General features: G+C 38.8%; 1 protein-coding gene across 6 annotated transcripts in view; it reads right to left on the bottom strand.

Moving 5' to 3' along the window:
• Positions 1-15609, bottom strand: part of LOC311608683 (uncharacterized protein) — a 97088-nt gene that overhangs the window by 56516 nt on the left and 24963 nt on the right. For 3 of the 6 annotated variants that reach the window (XR_014783068.1, XR_014783069.1, XR_014783070.1), the window contains 2 exons: positions 14731-14882; positions 10693-10893 (listed from right to left, as the gene is read on the bottom strand). The exons of 1 other annotated variant lie outside the window; for it this stretch is intronic. Coding sequence is in view for 1 of the 5 variants with exons in the window: in XM_084801275.1 (XP_084657401.1) it covers positions 10885-10893 (9 nt within the window). In the remaining 4 variants the exon portion in view is untranslated. Of the gene's footprint in view, positions 1-10692; positions 10894-14730; positions 14883-15609 lie in introns of those variants that run through there. 2 more of the 6 variants (XR_014783078.1, XM_084801275.1) reach the window with 1 other exon arrangement.

The raw sequence follows: 15609 nt of genomic DNA, 5'->3' as shown, positions 1-15609 counted from the left end.
CTGTACAAGTGCATGCGATTTAATGATTGGCTTAGCCTAAATCAAATGTTCAAACATGAGCCTGCGATGACAGAACTGCTATCATCAATGGGCATACAAAGAACGTATAAAGAGGGTAAGAATTCTCCAAAGACAAGAAAGTACTCTATCAGGGAAAAGAAGATGGAACAAGTCAGCTAGTTAAAAAATAATAATAATAAGACCTATGGAAAAAAAGACCTACGGAATTCCTTGATAATAGCATAAGTATCAGTGGCAGTGGGTACCATAAAATGTACAAAGTAAGGACGTCGATGGGGAGAGGAGCAGGCCCTTCCCTGTAAAACAAGCCAGGCTTTTGTCATTTTCAGTGGTTATCCAAACTCCCAGGCCTGGTGTCCCCCTTTTCTATGTCCAATCCTCAATAGAATACACAAATCCTCAGGGACAAGCTACGTGATTATATAATACCCCCGTGCCTCCTCTTTTTAGTCTTCTTGGGATGGGAGAGACTCCAGACTGAGTTCTTATGTTCTCACACTAAACCCTACAGTGTTTACATAAGCTTCATATACACAGTTAAATGATTAAACACTGTGTAATTACCAAACACTCCTTAATGCTTCCACCAGCTGTTTTTATAGTGACAGTTTGTGCCACTTATTGATTAAAAAGAAAGATGTTCTATCTTCTATCGACCCTCCCAAATCAACCACAAACCCGAGGCCTTCAGAACATTCTATAATCACTTTCAAGTAATTTCTGCAGCCTGTCCTTTTCCCACTCTTTCCTTCATGTCTGCTTTCCCATCCAGGAGACTATTGGCTGTTACTAATATACAATACTATTTTTCAGCCATCCTCAATTTACTAAGTCAGTACCCATTGGTAGATTCCTTCTTTTTAATGTGTATCAATACTCCTTCATCCAAATCTCCCAAATCTGTCCCACCTCCTCTCCTCCCAACTTTGTGTCCTTTTTGTTCAAATGATAAGTAATAGTGCTATAGAGATGAATAAGCCATGGCCCTGTCTTCACGTCATGTGCTCTTAACTGTAAACAAACAGATTGTGAACAATGATAATCTTCTGAGAAGCATGTGATGGTGATGGATGAGGTCAGAAGAGATTTCTAGGCCAACTGACTGTAGGCAATTGGGGGAATTTTCCTCTTGGATGTGATATTTAAGCTTGACTTGAAAGAAAAATATATGTATATTAGATGGAAGAGAATTTCGTCTAGTAAAGATGGAACTAAAAAGAGAATCCCAGGCATAAAGAAATGTGTAATCACTGTAAGACAGACATTGTGTTTGAGAAAATATAATGTAGAAATGCTTCCTTAATTGGTGTCCATTATGCAGCACACAGCAAGCCTTTGTGAATAGATGGGCCAATGCACAGGACATACAAATTGCATATAGCTCATAGATGACTCTCTTGTTCGCCCATAGCCATTATTTGATATTTTACTTACTAGGAGTCAGTGGTCTCTTTGTTCACACTTCTGGACTTGTTTGTATAATTATAGAATTTGAACTAAATGCTAAATAATCCAGAAATTCTGTTTCAGCTCTGTTGGCATTTGCGCTTGGTTGTGCATTACCAAGTCTTGTGTTTGTTCTGCATTGTGAGAAGTCGCCTTGAGCTTTGTAGGTTATTTAGCAGTTCTTCATGTCTCCACCTAGATGATAGGAGTGTCCGTGCCTATTAAGTTATGAGAAGGAAAAATGGCCTCCAAACTTTGCAATTGTTGAATGTTCCCCAGAAGGTGCAAATTTTCTACTGGTAGAGTAAGGACCACATTATGAAGGGTCTTGGGATCATGGAGCCACTGAATGATTTTTAAGTAGCAGAGTAGCAAAAATGGCGATGCATTTCACGAGACAAGTTAAAAAAGGCAGGACAGAGACCTGTGGGTAACGTGCAAAGTAACCCAGCTACTGATGACTACAATGGAAGTGTTGGCCAGATGCAAGGTCAAAGCAGAGCGTGGTGGCCTGAGACAGAGTGAGGTGTCATTCATTCTACCTTGGGTTCTATTCCTTTTTTTTCTTCCTCTCTATACTCACTTCTTAATCCAATCCAACCTCAAGGTCCAGCTTCCATGTCATGACCTCAGGTCAAGCTACCACAGATAACACACCTCTTCTGAATTTGAAGCTCTGTTACCGTGGCTTTTCCAGGAGATAGAAGAGCAAGTGTCTCTTCATTCTGCACAGGCCATGAAGGAAGTGATTCCCCTTAAGGCTAGCTTGCTGAACAAATGAGTTTATTAGAGCTGCTTACCAGAGCACAGGTGAGGGGTTACTAAATGGAGAACGAGTGACTTCTCCCCACCCCAGAAGCTGCATAACTGAGAAACATACCCTAGCATGTGGGATAACTCACAAAATGGAATGCCAGAGTTCTCTGTGCAACTGGAAGACAGCCCTGCTGAGAAACCTCCTTTCCCCCAAGCAACTGTTCCGTGCTCCTATAACTTTAAGGAGAAGCCTTGTGAGTCCTGTAAGTGTTGCGAGCCTTCTGAGTTTCATGAGCATCACTCTTGCCTTTGGGAGGGAATGCTTCCATTAATAGCTCATTATTTGAGCTTCTCTTGGGGCATAGGTAGTCAAAACATATTAGGAAACAAAAACTAGTAAATAAAAATATAAACATCGTGGTTGCTCTTAAAGTTCCTTTTCACTTTACGTTGTCCTAAGCATGTGAATTAATTGTTGCTTTCCTTTCCCCATTTCCTTTCGTTCTCAGAATGGTCATGTTTCTGGTATGCAGTTCAAGGGGGGGAAACGTCCTTTTTTCCCAAAACAAACCAACAAACAAAACAAAAACAAAAGCAAAAAAGCCAAACATATAATACTGTCCTTTAGAAATACTTCAATATAAACCTAAAATTAACTCACTGAACACTTGTGAATGCCAGGCCCTGGAATTAGGGTTCGGGGTGTGGAATGATAAAAGAAATGCATGCCAAAATCACCAATGGGGACTTAGAAAGAAATAGATGATTTACAGGAGGATTTTTACAAGCCTAAAGCAATAGGCCAACCATGGGCCATTTATAACTATAAACTCGGGCAGGTGCATCGGCTTGGCAATGGCAAGCCGTCAGAGAGAAGCCTCTTTCCACTTGTATTCGGATGGATAAAAAGCAGCACAGCCTGTCAGAACCAATAGGAATAATTTGCTCATAAATTCTCTCGGTGAGGATACAGCTTCAAGGGTGAGCTCAAGTGAATCAAGTTTAATAACTCAAGTCTTAACATGAAAAGACTTCTCAAAAACAACAAGATTTATTCCTTCATCACTTGGCTCTGTTCCTTAGTGTAAGTCTTAAAGTTTGACCTTGTTTTTCCCCCTTTGCATGCATTGATAACCAAATTACACTACTCCTTAATTTTCCATTAGATGAATATATCTATTGGTTTAATCTTCTTCGAAATTAGCAGAGTACCAAGCAGTCACGTTAGAAACTGTAGCAGCATGATTTTGGTAAGATGTAATTGAATGCATCCCTTTTAGGGGCTCTCAGATGATGAGGTAGACCTAACTCTCCACAGCATCGTGTATCTAAGCACCATAGTTTAAGCTTACAGAGAGAAAAGATTCATCATGTCACTACTGGAAGGAGCCTGCTTAAGCTGGAGCAGGCAGTCTGAAAGCATCAGCATGTTCCCATAATGTACCTCTGTCTTGGAAAGGCCTCAGATATCAATCATAGCGGCTTACTATGTTTTCTGCAGCTTCAATGACCATATCTTCTCAGAGTTTAACATAGAGCTTTTCTGATTTCTAAACTTTAGAGACAAAATGGCATTACAACAAACACAAGACTTGGTAATATAATAAACACTTGACAATGTTTAACAAAGAACCAAGGGGTTTTGACTACAAATAGTTTTTCTGCAATTTAAACATTAGGAAGTTGGCCATCTTGTTTGCTGTTGCTTATGGTAAACTTACACATTTTTATTAATTTTAGTTTGCTTTTCAGAATTTGATAGGAGGAGGAAAAGGGACTCCACTATTAATTTTAATTGATTTTTCAGATAATTATTACCTCTGAGATATTTTATAATAGAAAGTAAAAACACTAATTCTCAAAGAACCATATAATATAAACATAACAAGCATTTATTGTAAAAATTATTCCAGTCTTCTGCATTATCAAAGACCCCTCCAAGTTACCCATTCTGATGCTGTGGGTTCTTATAGAACATTTTCTATGCACTTATGTTCATTTAATTGTGCAAAACTTATATGATAGTCTATGTATTATTTGCCAACTTTTTGTAAATAATTTAATGTTATCTTACTGAGCCCAATATTCATTAGTTTAAACCAACCAGACCACTAAGTTTTGTTTTGTTTTGGCTTGGTTTGGTTTGGTTTTCAAGGTGGGGTTTCTCTGTGTAACAGCCCAGGCTGTCCTGGACTGTCTTTGTAGACCAGGCTGGCCTTGAACTCAGTGAGATCCGCCTGTCTCTGCCTCCCGAGTGCTGGAATTAAAGGCATGTACCACCATGCCCAGTTTATTCCACTGTTGTTGTTGTTTTTTTTTTTTTAATTTAAAAAAAATTTAATTTGCTCACTTCACATCCCTATTGTAGCACCCTCCCTTGTCTCCTCCCGGCCCCACCCTCCCTCCCTCACCCTCCCAAAGTCCTCAGAAAGGGGAGCCCTCCTTCTCTACCATCTGACCTCAGCCTATCAAGTCTCACCTGGACTGCTTGCATCCTTTCCTTCTGTGGGCTGGCAAGGCCACCCTGCCAGGGGGAGGTGATCAACAAGTGGGCATCAGAGTCCAAGTCAGAGGAAGTCCTTATCCCCCACTAATTTTTTAATGCAAAGATTTTCATCATGGTATAGGTCTCAAACTGGAACCTCAGAGATATTAAGCTACTTGTTTGATTTTTAGCAACTTAGTCTCTATAATTAGTTTCCAGGTTCCAAAAGACTCTGAAGTCGCCATGACATATTTTCACATGCCTAGTTGGGTGATGAAGAGGTGGTGCTTCCAAAACTGTTCCAAAGCTGTATTTGTCTTCTGTGTATCTTCTTGTATGTTACCCAGGTCAAATTAAACAGTTTTAATGTTGAAACACTAATTTTATTTAATAAGATCAACTGACAGATAAAAAAATACTTATTTTCTAGTTTATTGCCATTCAATAGCATTCAGCAAGTTTATGCTTAATACGTACTTAACTCAGGATCAGGCACCATTACTATAATGAGGTCGTTATTAGCACTAAACTTTTTTAATGAGATTAAGTACTTGAGGCTAACGTGCATGGATAATTATGTGCCTTAGAAAGGATAATTATAGCACAAGGATATTTTTAACTTCTCTATAAAACATGCTATTATCAATTAATAATCTATAATATTAAGTTCTAGACAGATTCAATGTTCTATGTGTAATGTCTGTGGAAAAACAAAAGACTTCCAAGCAAGTTAACATCAGCAAGTATTCAATACGGAGGAACAGCAGCCTCCTGAGGAAGTTATTTAGGCCAGCACATGAAAATATCACTGACGAAGATCAGCTATTTGAAGATTATAGACTTATGGGGATAAATAAGGGATTTGTGTGGGCTTCTATTTTTTAGCCCCTTATTTTCTGAATTTACATAAAAGAGCAGCATCACATTTATCTCAAAATAATCAAAACCTCCAGTTTTTCCCCTTTCCTTTTCTCTTCTCATATTGTCTTTACAAATTCCAAATCATAAGATTTGTTTTTACTGCATCTATTTGACAAGCGCTGTACTCTATGCGAGGCGTACCTACTCTACCTGACACGTGCATTCTGAGAACAGACTTATTCTGTAAGACCACAGAGCTAACTAGGACAAGTGGCTGAGGCGCACAGAAAGATAGTCTTAGCTTTATGATAAGACACATTTTTCTTACTATCAGTGGGGTCCAAAAATAGAATTGTCATCAAGAGCAGGTGAAGTTTTCCTCTGTGCAATACACTCAAGCACTAGGTAAGACCTTGTAAGGAAAATCCAGGCTTCAGAAAAGAGTTAGCCTCAATGGCTCCTGAAAGCATGAATACACCATCTTTGAGAATGATGATGTGAGTGTGACAAAGAAAGAAGAAATGGGGGTACCATCATCGCTAATGTCCTACGCATAAGCATACTCTGTATTGAATATGACTCCACTGAATAACTATAAAGTGTTCAACAGCATTGAACTAGAATCAAATTTTGTTAAATTTTAAGTGAAGTTACACCCAAGAGGAGTAGACGCCTGGAAATAATCAAACTCAGAGCTGAAATCAATAAATTAGAAACAAAGACAACAATCCAAAGAATCAACAAAACCAAGAGCTGGTTCTTTGAGAAAATTAACAAGATAGACAAACCGTTAGCCAATCTAACTAAAAGACAAAGAAAAGCTATCCAAATTAACAAAATCAGAAATGAAAAGGGAGACATAACAACAGACACCGAAGAAATACAAAGAATCGTAAGGACCTACTTCAAAGACATTTATGCCACAAAATTTGAAAATTTAAGGGAAATGGACAAATTTCTCGACCGATTCCATTTACCAAAATTGAACCAAGACCAGATAAACAAATTAAATAGCCCTATTTCGCCTATAGAAATAGAAGCAACCATTGATAGTCTTCCAACCAAAAAAAGCCCAGGGCCAGATGGTTTCAGCGCAGAATTCTACCAGTCCTTCAAAGAGGAGCTAATACCGATACTATTCAAGCTATTCCGAAAGATAGAAATGGATGGAATATTACCAAACTCCTTTTATGAGGCCACAGTCACATTGATACCTAAACCCCACAAAGACCCAACAAAAAAAGAGAATTTCAGACCAATTTCTCTTATGAACATTGATGCAAAAATACTCAACAAAATACTCGCAAAGCGAATACAACAGCATATCAAAGACATCATTCACCATGACCAGGTAGGCTTCATTCCAGGAATGCAGGGATGGTTTAACATACGGAAATCCATCAATGTAATCCACCATATAAACAAACTGAAAGAGAAAAACCATATGATCATCTCTTTAGATGCAGAAAAAGCATTTGACAAAATCCAACACCCATTTATGTTTAAAGTTCTGGAGAGATCGGGAATACAAGGCACTTTTCTAAACACAATAAAGGCTATATATAGCAAACCAATAGCCAACATTAAATTAAATGGAGAGATACTCAAGGAAATCCCTCTAAAATCAGGGACCAGACAAGGCTGCCCACTTTCCCCATACCTCTTTAATATAGTTCTTGAAGTTCTAGCCAGAGCAATAAGACATCAAAAGGAGATCAAGGGGATCCAAATGGGAAAGGAAGAAGTAAAATTATCCCTATTTGCAGATGATATGATAGTGTATATAAGTGACCCCCAAAATTCCACCAGAGAACTCCTACAGCTGATAAACACCTTCAGCAAATTGGCAGGATACAAAATAAACTCAAAAAAGTCAGTAGCTTTCCTATATACAAATGACAAACAGGCAGAGGAAGAAATTAGAAAAATTACTCCCTTCACGATAGCCACAAGCAATATAAAATATCTAGGAATAACCCTAACCAAGCAAGTGAAGGATTTATTTGAAAAAAACTTTAAACCTCTGAAGAAAGAGATTGAAAATGACATCAGAAGATGGCGGGATCTACCATGTTCGTGGATTGGAAGAATCAACATAGTAAAAATGGCCATCTTACCAAAAGCAATTTACAGATTCAATGCAATCCCTATCAGAATACCTACTAAATATTTTGTAGATATTGAAAGAACAATTCTCAACTTCATATGGAGAAACAAAAAGCCCAGAATAGCAAAAACAATCCTTTACAATAAAAGATCCGCTGGAGGAATCTCCATACCTGATCTCAAGCTGTACTATAGAGCAACAGTAATTAAAACAGCATGGTACTGGCACAGCAATAGGCTAGTGGATCAATGGAATCGAACTGAAGACCCAGAGATGAATCCACACACATTTGCTCACCTGATTTTCGACAAAGAAGCCAAATCCATTCAATGGAAAAACGACAGCATCTTCAACAAATGGTGCTGGTCTAACTGGATGTCTACATGTAGAAAAATGCAATTAGACCCCTATTTGTCACCATGCACAAAACTCAAGTCCAAGTGGATTAAAGACCTCAACTTAAAACCACAGACATTAACCCAGTTAGAGGAAAAAGTGGGGAAGAGTCTGGAACTCATAGGCACAGGAGACAACTTCCTGAACAGAACACCAACAGCCCAGGCCTTAACATCAACAATTAATAAATGGGACCTCATGAGGCTGAGAAGCTTCTGTAAGGCTGGTGACACTGTCAAGAGAACAAAGCGACAGCCTACAGACTGGGAAAAGATCATCACCGACTCTTCATCTGACAAAGGTCTAATATCCAAAATATATAAAGAACTTAAGAAATTAAACACCACCAAACCAAATAACCCAATAGAGAAATGGGGCGCAGAGCTAAACAGAGAATTCTCAACAGAGGAATATCAAATGGCTGAGAAACACTTAAAGAAATGCTCGACCTCCTTAGTCATCAGAGAAATGCAAATCAAAACGACACTGAGATTCCATCTTACACCCATCAGAATGGCTAAGATCAATAACTCAACTGACACCTCATGCTGGCGAGGGTGTGGAGAAAGAGGAACACTCCTGCATTGCTGGTGGGAATGCAAACTAGTACAACCACTTTGGAAAGCTATCTGGTGCTTTCTCAGAAAAATGGGAATAGGGCTTCCTCAAGACCCAGCTATTCCACTCCTTGGAATATACCCAGAGGATGTACTACCACACAACAGGGACATATGCTCAACCATGTTCATAGCTGCCTTATTCATAATAGCCAGAACTTGGAAACAACCTACGTGTCCCTCAACAGAAGAATGGATAAAGAAACTGTGGTACATTTACACTATGGAATACTACTCAGCTATTAAAAACAAGGAATTTCCAAAATTTGTGGACAAATGGATTGAACTAGAAATTGTCATAATGAGTGAGTTCACACAGAAGCAAAAAGAGCTAAATGGTATATACTCACTTATATCGAGACACTAGCCCAAGGTGTACGTCCCCATGAAAAACTGTACCTACCAGAATAATGGGTAAGAGGGGAGGACATCCTATTGAATCTTTAGGTGTGAGAAGCCTGGGAGAAAGAGGAAATGGAAGGATCCAGTGGGTCCTGGAAAACTACAGGCGAGTCTGGGCCCTGGGGTCCTCCGCAAACTGTGGCAACAGCCAAGGAAAAAATAGGCAGTAAAAACCTTGAACCCCTACCCGGACTAGCCGATGGACATTCTCCACTGTTGAGTGGAGAAGAAGATCTAACTCTCACACAAACTCTGGTGCCCCATATTTGATCATATCCCTTGGATGGAGATGCCTGGTGGCACTCAGAGGAAAGATAATAGGTCACCAAGGAGAGACTTGATACCGTATGAGCATATTCAGGGGGAGGAGATCCCCCTCAGACACAGACATAGGGGAGGGGAGTAGGGGGGGGAAGTGGGAGGAAGGGAGGGATGGGAGGATACATGGGATGGGCTAACAACTGAGATGTAATATGTATAAATTAATAAAAATGTATTAAAAAAAAAAAAAATTTTAAGTGAAGTTATTGAAAGCCTTGTTTGCTCATTAAAACTAAGTAGGGTTGTTTTTTCACCAAGTTTCATTGCATAAATGATTAGCTTTCTAGAGCTAAGCAAAGACAGATGCAAATCACTACTCTATAAGCTTAAGAAGTTAAACATTGCAGTCTTGCCTTTCCTACCTGTGAAATGGGCGTAGTCATAACTGTATATACTCTGTGGTGTCTGGGTTATTAGATAAGATGCATTTAACACAGAACCTGGCACATGCATGTAGAACTAACTACCCTTCACAGTGTGTCTGACATAGCAAGTGCTCCAAAAATGGTGAGCAACACTAAAATCATTGTTCAGTCAATATTAAAGATACACCCAGGACATCTGGATTTCCTATAAGAGGCCATTTCTTCCTGCTCATATTCTGTTTGTGGGAATTCTAAGAACTAAATAATGGCTCCATATGGGGCAATTTCGCTTTTTAAAAAATTCTAGTTTAGAGCTGGTTGCTGCCCAGTGATGCAACGTGACTGAATTCAAGCCATGGAACCAGCGTAATGTTCTGGGAGGACAAGAGCCAGTCCAAAAAGTTGCCTTCTGACTCAACATGTGTGCTACAGCATGCATAAGCCTGCACCTCAACACACACACACACACACACACACACACACACACACACACACACACACGTAGACACACATGCTAAGCAAAGTTTTAAAGTATATTCTAACATAGTTTAAATTATTTAACATTGTCATATAAGCCCATTTAAAGATGCCTCACTCTTCTAGTCGTGCCTACTGGTCACTGATAGATCTTCAAAAATGTATTTGGTTTAACATACACAAATTATATTTTCTCCTAATTTTTTTTGAGATAGGGTTTCTCTGTGTATCCTTGGATGTCCTGGATTCACTTTGTAGACCAGGATGGCCTCAAACTCACAGAGATCTGCCTGGCTCTGAATATGTATATATATATATTCTTTTGAGCATCCTCTACTTAGCATTAGATCAAAAATGAAATTTCTGCAAACTCCAATAATTGCATCCTCATCCAATCAGTAAAGAAAGATGGGACAGTGTGGTTTTGTAGGCTTCATAGTATTTACATTTGTCAGTAATAAGATTTCAGGGGAAAAAAAACCATGCACTCTGGAATTTTCCAGAGTAGTTTCAAATTCCCTTTGTTATTCCTTGTGAACACAAATAAGCAGGTGATGGAGAGAAGGCAGGCTTTTCTCATCTCAGTTATTACAATAGGACGGATATATACACGTTTCTGGATCCCTTGATTCAGTCCACCTAATTGGAAAGAAGAAAAACTTCACTTTCAAGCATACTCATTTTCCTTGTAAAGAAATGACGCCTATTGGAAGCAACTCCTTCTTACCAACTTTAATAAGTTCACAGAGGCAGACATGGCTGTCACCTAGCCCCTATGTGTATCTCATATTCTACCAAACACCCTCTTTACTTCTCCCTCGATTCACCTCTAATTATTAGCCTGAGTCATTTTTATTATTTCTACAAGTTCAACTCAAGCCCAGCTTCCTTCTATGAAAGCCCATCTGGCCCATCATTGTGTCTGACTCAGCCGCAGCCATCCAACGCTGCCTGGATGGATCCACACTCTTCAATAAGTAAGAGTTTGTAATGAGAGAACCTTGTACTGGCAACTCTTCATTTGAATCTGGAGCTCTGACTCTGAGTCAACAAGGAACAAATGTTCTCATCCCCCACCACACGTAAAGTCAGCCCTTCTTAGACATGCCTATTACCCATGCTTTCTTGGAGCCATTTCTTTCAATCAATCAATCAATCAATCAATCACTTTATTCACATCCAGATAAAGATGTTTTCCTTCAAAATAGTTCTTGCACTCTCTTTGTGCTTTACCACCACATTGGTCAGCACTAGCAGCACACTTAGGACATATCCTGTTGCCTGCACACAGAGCTGGTGAGTTACAAAGTCATTTGCATATTTTTACTTAAAAAATAAGTCTAGTATACAACCATAGTATCTGAAGGCTTACACTGAAAAGCAGTGCACTTTTTATGTTACTCAGCAGTATCAGAAAGAGGACACAAAGATGACTTAATGCATTGATATTTGACTTGGCTAGCTCCAAGGAAATGATAAAATTCATAAAAGAAATGACAGGATGACATCTACTGCAGTGTGCTGCAGCACGGTCTGGTATGTGAACAGGGTACACTAGCATGTTTCTTTCTTTTCACAGTTCGCTGTATGACTCAACCTATAATAGAAACAAGATGGGATGGATGTACAGCTATTTTGTGAGCAGAAAATTTATTCTCCAGGGGGGGAAAAAAACCAACAAGATCTGGAGTTTATTGGTATTGGTTTTGTCTTATTTTTACATAGAGAAAAATGTTATTTTATTTTAGAATCTGTTTCTGTGATTGATTTTTAATGTGGTTTTAAGAATATTCTGCCTGTTTAGTAAGAAAGACACTGAAAGCCAATGATCCAGGAGGTGCTGCAGAAAAGCCTGTCACAGATCAGTCCAATGCTTCTGGCTCTTCATTCTGTAACTCTCAATTAAAGTGATAATGGAATGACAGGATACATCTGGTAATTTGTAAATAGAAGTACATGTAGCATAAATTTAAATGATTTTCACTATTTTCACTGGTGCTGATAGTAATATATTTTCCTCTCTAGAGATTTGATAAACAGCTCACAGGGCCATACATAAAGAAAATAAGTTCCAATACTCTATAGATTTTTTCTTCTATTGCCAGTTTTTAATGACTATTTTCCTGTGATAGAGTAAAAATGTAGCAGAAAGACACCCCTGTCCATCCCTACGAATAGTCAACATTCTCAAAATAAACTTTATCTTGTTTTAACTTTGTTTAATTGAAAATATTTTTTTTGCAGTTCCCCAACTCTCATCTCTTCCCAGATGTCTCCACCACCCACCCTTCCAATTCCAGCTCTTCTCTGTCTTTCTCCATAGAAAACAAAAGGCAAATAAGAAAACAAACTAAAATAAACAAAGCAAACAGATGAAAGGGGAAAGCTAAGAAAAAGCACAAGAAACACACACACACAAACACAAACACACACACGACATTAAAAAAAAAGCCCACAAAATCAGAAAACATAATAGATAAGGCAAAAACAAGTGAGTTTTTTTTTTATAAAAAAGCCCAAACAAAGCATTATGACACAAAAGAGCTCCAAAAATACCATTGAGTTTGTTTTGTGTTGGTCACCTGCTGCTGGCCACCAGGCTTCTCTTAAATGTGGTTTACCCAGTAAGATTCCACTAGGGAAAACTAATTTTTCTTTTGCAAGCGGTCATCCATTGGAGATAGCTTCTGGGTTAGGGATAGAAGCCCGTGTCCAGTTCCCTTTGCAGCATTAAGACCCCATGGGACTTGGACCTGCGCAGGCCCTGTGCATGCTACCATTGTCTCTGTGGGTTCATCTGTGCACCTGTCCTGTTGTATTTGGAAGACACTGTTTCCTTGGTGACTTTCAACCCCATTGACGCTTTTAATCTTCCTGCCTCTGCTTCCTCATAGCTCCCTGAGCCCTGAGGGGAGGGGTTAGGACCAAGTGTTCCAAGTTCTTTCACTCTCTGTATATTGTTCCACTGTGGGTCTCTGTATTAGTTACCATCTACTATAGCAAGAAGCTTCTCTGATGACTGCTGAGCAGTACATTGATCTATGAGTAGTACAGAATATCATTAGGAGTCATTTTATTGCTATTTTCTTTTATCATAACAATAGTACTTGGTTTTCCCGTAGATCCAACGCCTGGCTAGTCTCAGGGTTTTGGCTACCTGAACAGAGATAGGCATGGCTTCTATCTCATGGAGTGAACCTTAACCCACTCAGATAGTGGGTGGTTATTCTCACAACTTTTGTGCCAGTATTGCACGAGCATATTTTGCAGGAAGCTCACCATTATAGAGCAAAGGGTGTGTAGCTGGGTTGGTGCTTAGCTTTCCACTCTGGTAACCTGCAGAGTACATTATAGTACTAAGAACACTAGTCGATATAGTTAAGTTTCTTGCTAGGTACCAACTTGACTTTTCCATGTTTAATCAGTTATGTAAGTGTTGTCTTCAGCAAAAAGGTCTTGCCAACAATTTGTGGGAGAAACCAATAGTTTGAGTTAGTTGGAGGTTTCATGGGGCCCCTTTGGCCAACAACTCAATTAGATGTAGCTCATCCTAGCACTAGAGATTTCATTTGGTGGTAAGAGAGGTCTAGATTTGGTTTTGTCTCCCCCATTATTTGGTGATTTCATGTATGTATATATTAAGAACCTCCTACTATATTAGTTTCCATATGACCCCTCAAGTGTCTTTTAGTGTTCGCTGCTGCCATAATCCCACTTAACCTCCCTGTTCTGTTTAATACTCTCATTCAAAAATATTTATTTTCATTATTTTTAAATTATGTTTCAGAGTGTGGGTATTGCATATATGTTCTTATTTCTGTAGAGTTCTGAAGAGGATGTTGGATTCCAAGCAACTGCAGTTAAGGGCAGTCACATGACCTGGGTGCTGGGAATGAAACGCAGGTCATCTAGAAGAGCAGCTAATAGGTCTTTGGTTGGGGATGAATAACTAACCAGTAGCCCATGGCACCTGGCATCAACTAAAGAGAGCTTGAGACACCCAAGCCTTGATACCACTGAACTGTGAGCCTGCACGCAAGCTTCACCCTTTGCTCACAAAAAAATCCTCTCTTCCAGACCAACTCTTGCCTTTCCATGCCAGTCTCTAGTTCTATCTCTGGCTCTTAGCTCCATGAGTGCTCCTGTAACTGAATAGATGTGGCTTCTTGAATTTAGAGTTCTAGAATTTTTCTTATCAAAGGTGCTTTTTCTCTGCCTCCATCTTATCCTAAACAGCCCAGAAAACAATGCCAATAGCAGTTAGAGTGACTGACTCCGATCCAGAATACAAAAATAGTGCATTGTATTTCAGTAGGATATACACCCCAGCCTTTAAATGTTCTCTTCAGGTATACGTTCCTAATTTTTTCTCCTAGTTGCTACCATCCTAAAATACTTTAATGTCTCCTTAGAGCCTCTCATAATTCCATAATGTTATACAATACAGTACAAATCCCAAAATTCATAAGTACCTACTTAACTGTTCTTCTCACATCTTTACTCGAATCATGCCCATGTCTTCACTTCCTCCAGAACATGTCAACCAGATCTTACATATAACGTAGTGTGCTTGCTACTATAGTCTCCTGACTCTTACTGGTTTTCAGGTTTTAGTTCAAGCTCCTCCCCTGCAAGAAATTTTTCATAATTGGTCCATAGACTTCTACCACTACTTGAATACATACATCTATCATTTGATGGTTGCAAGAGTGTGTTGTCTATGCTATTCATTGTGGTATATTAATATATATGTGCATATATATATATATATATATATATATATATATATATATATATATATTCCTCTACATGTTTAATGAGAATAATGAGATTTCCTAACAGAAGATGCCATGAAATGGGAAATGTAACATACACCCATTTACACTATCCCTGCCACTACCTGTTGAAAAATAACCATAACCCCATTGTTTAAATGAGACCTTCAAGATTGTTATTCCAGCCATCACCCGTTTAAAGACAAAGTACTAAGTTACCTCAGAAGGTGTCTTCTATCATTTTATTTCTCATACACCCTGAGTTATTAAGACAGAAATTCTAATTACAATTCTTGTCTTGAAACCAGCAGGTGAACTAATGTGTCAATGCATGTGGCAAATTTCTCATCTCACCTGGGTCTTTAATTTTCATAAGTTATTTGTTTTGATTTCACACTTATTGCATCTGAAAGTATAACTGGAGCTCTGGTCAAGAGAAAGAAGAGCATAATTATTTAAAGTTTGAGTTTAACTCCAATGCCAGAAATTAGGAGTGCCAGGGTCTTCAGCAAGTAGCTAAGCCTTATTCTGCCATTATTCTTCATTGGTAAACAGACTTATTAGTGATATGAAGGAAAGT

This window comes from Acomys minous (assembly GCF_964271855.1).
Source record: "Acomys minous genome assembly, chromosome: 11".
Lineage (NCBI taxonomy): Eukaryota > Metazoa > Chordata > Mammalia > Rodentia > Muridae > Acomys > Acomys minous.
Note: the sequence above shows the minus strand (reverse complement) of the source record. Positions and strands in the feature narration are given on the sequence as shown.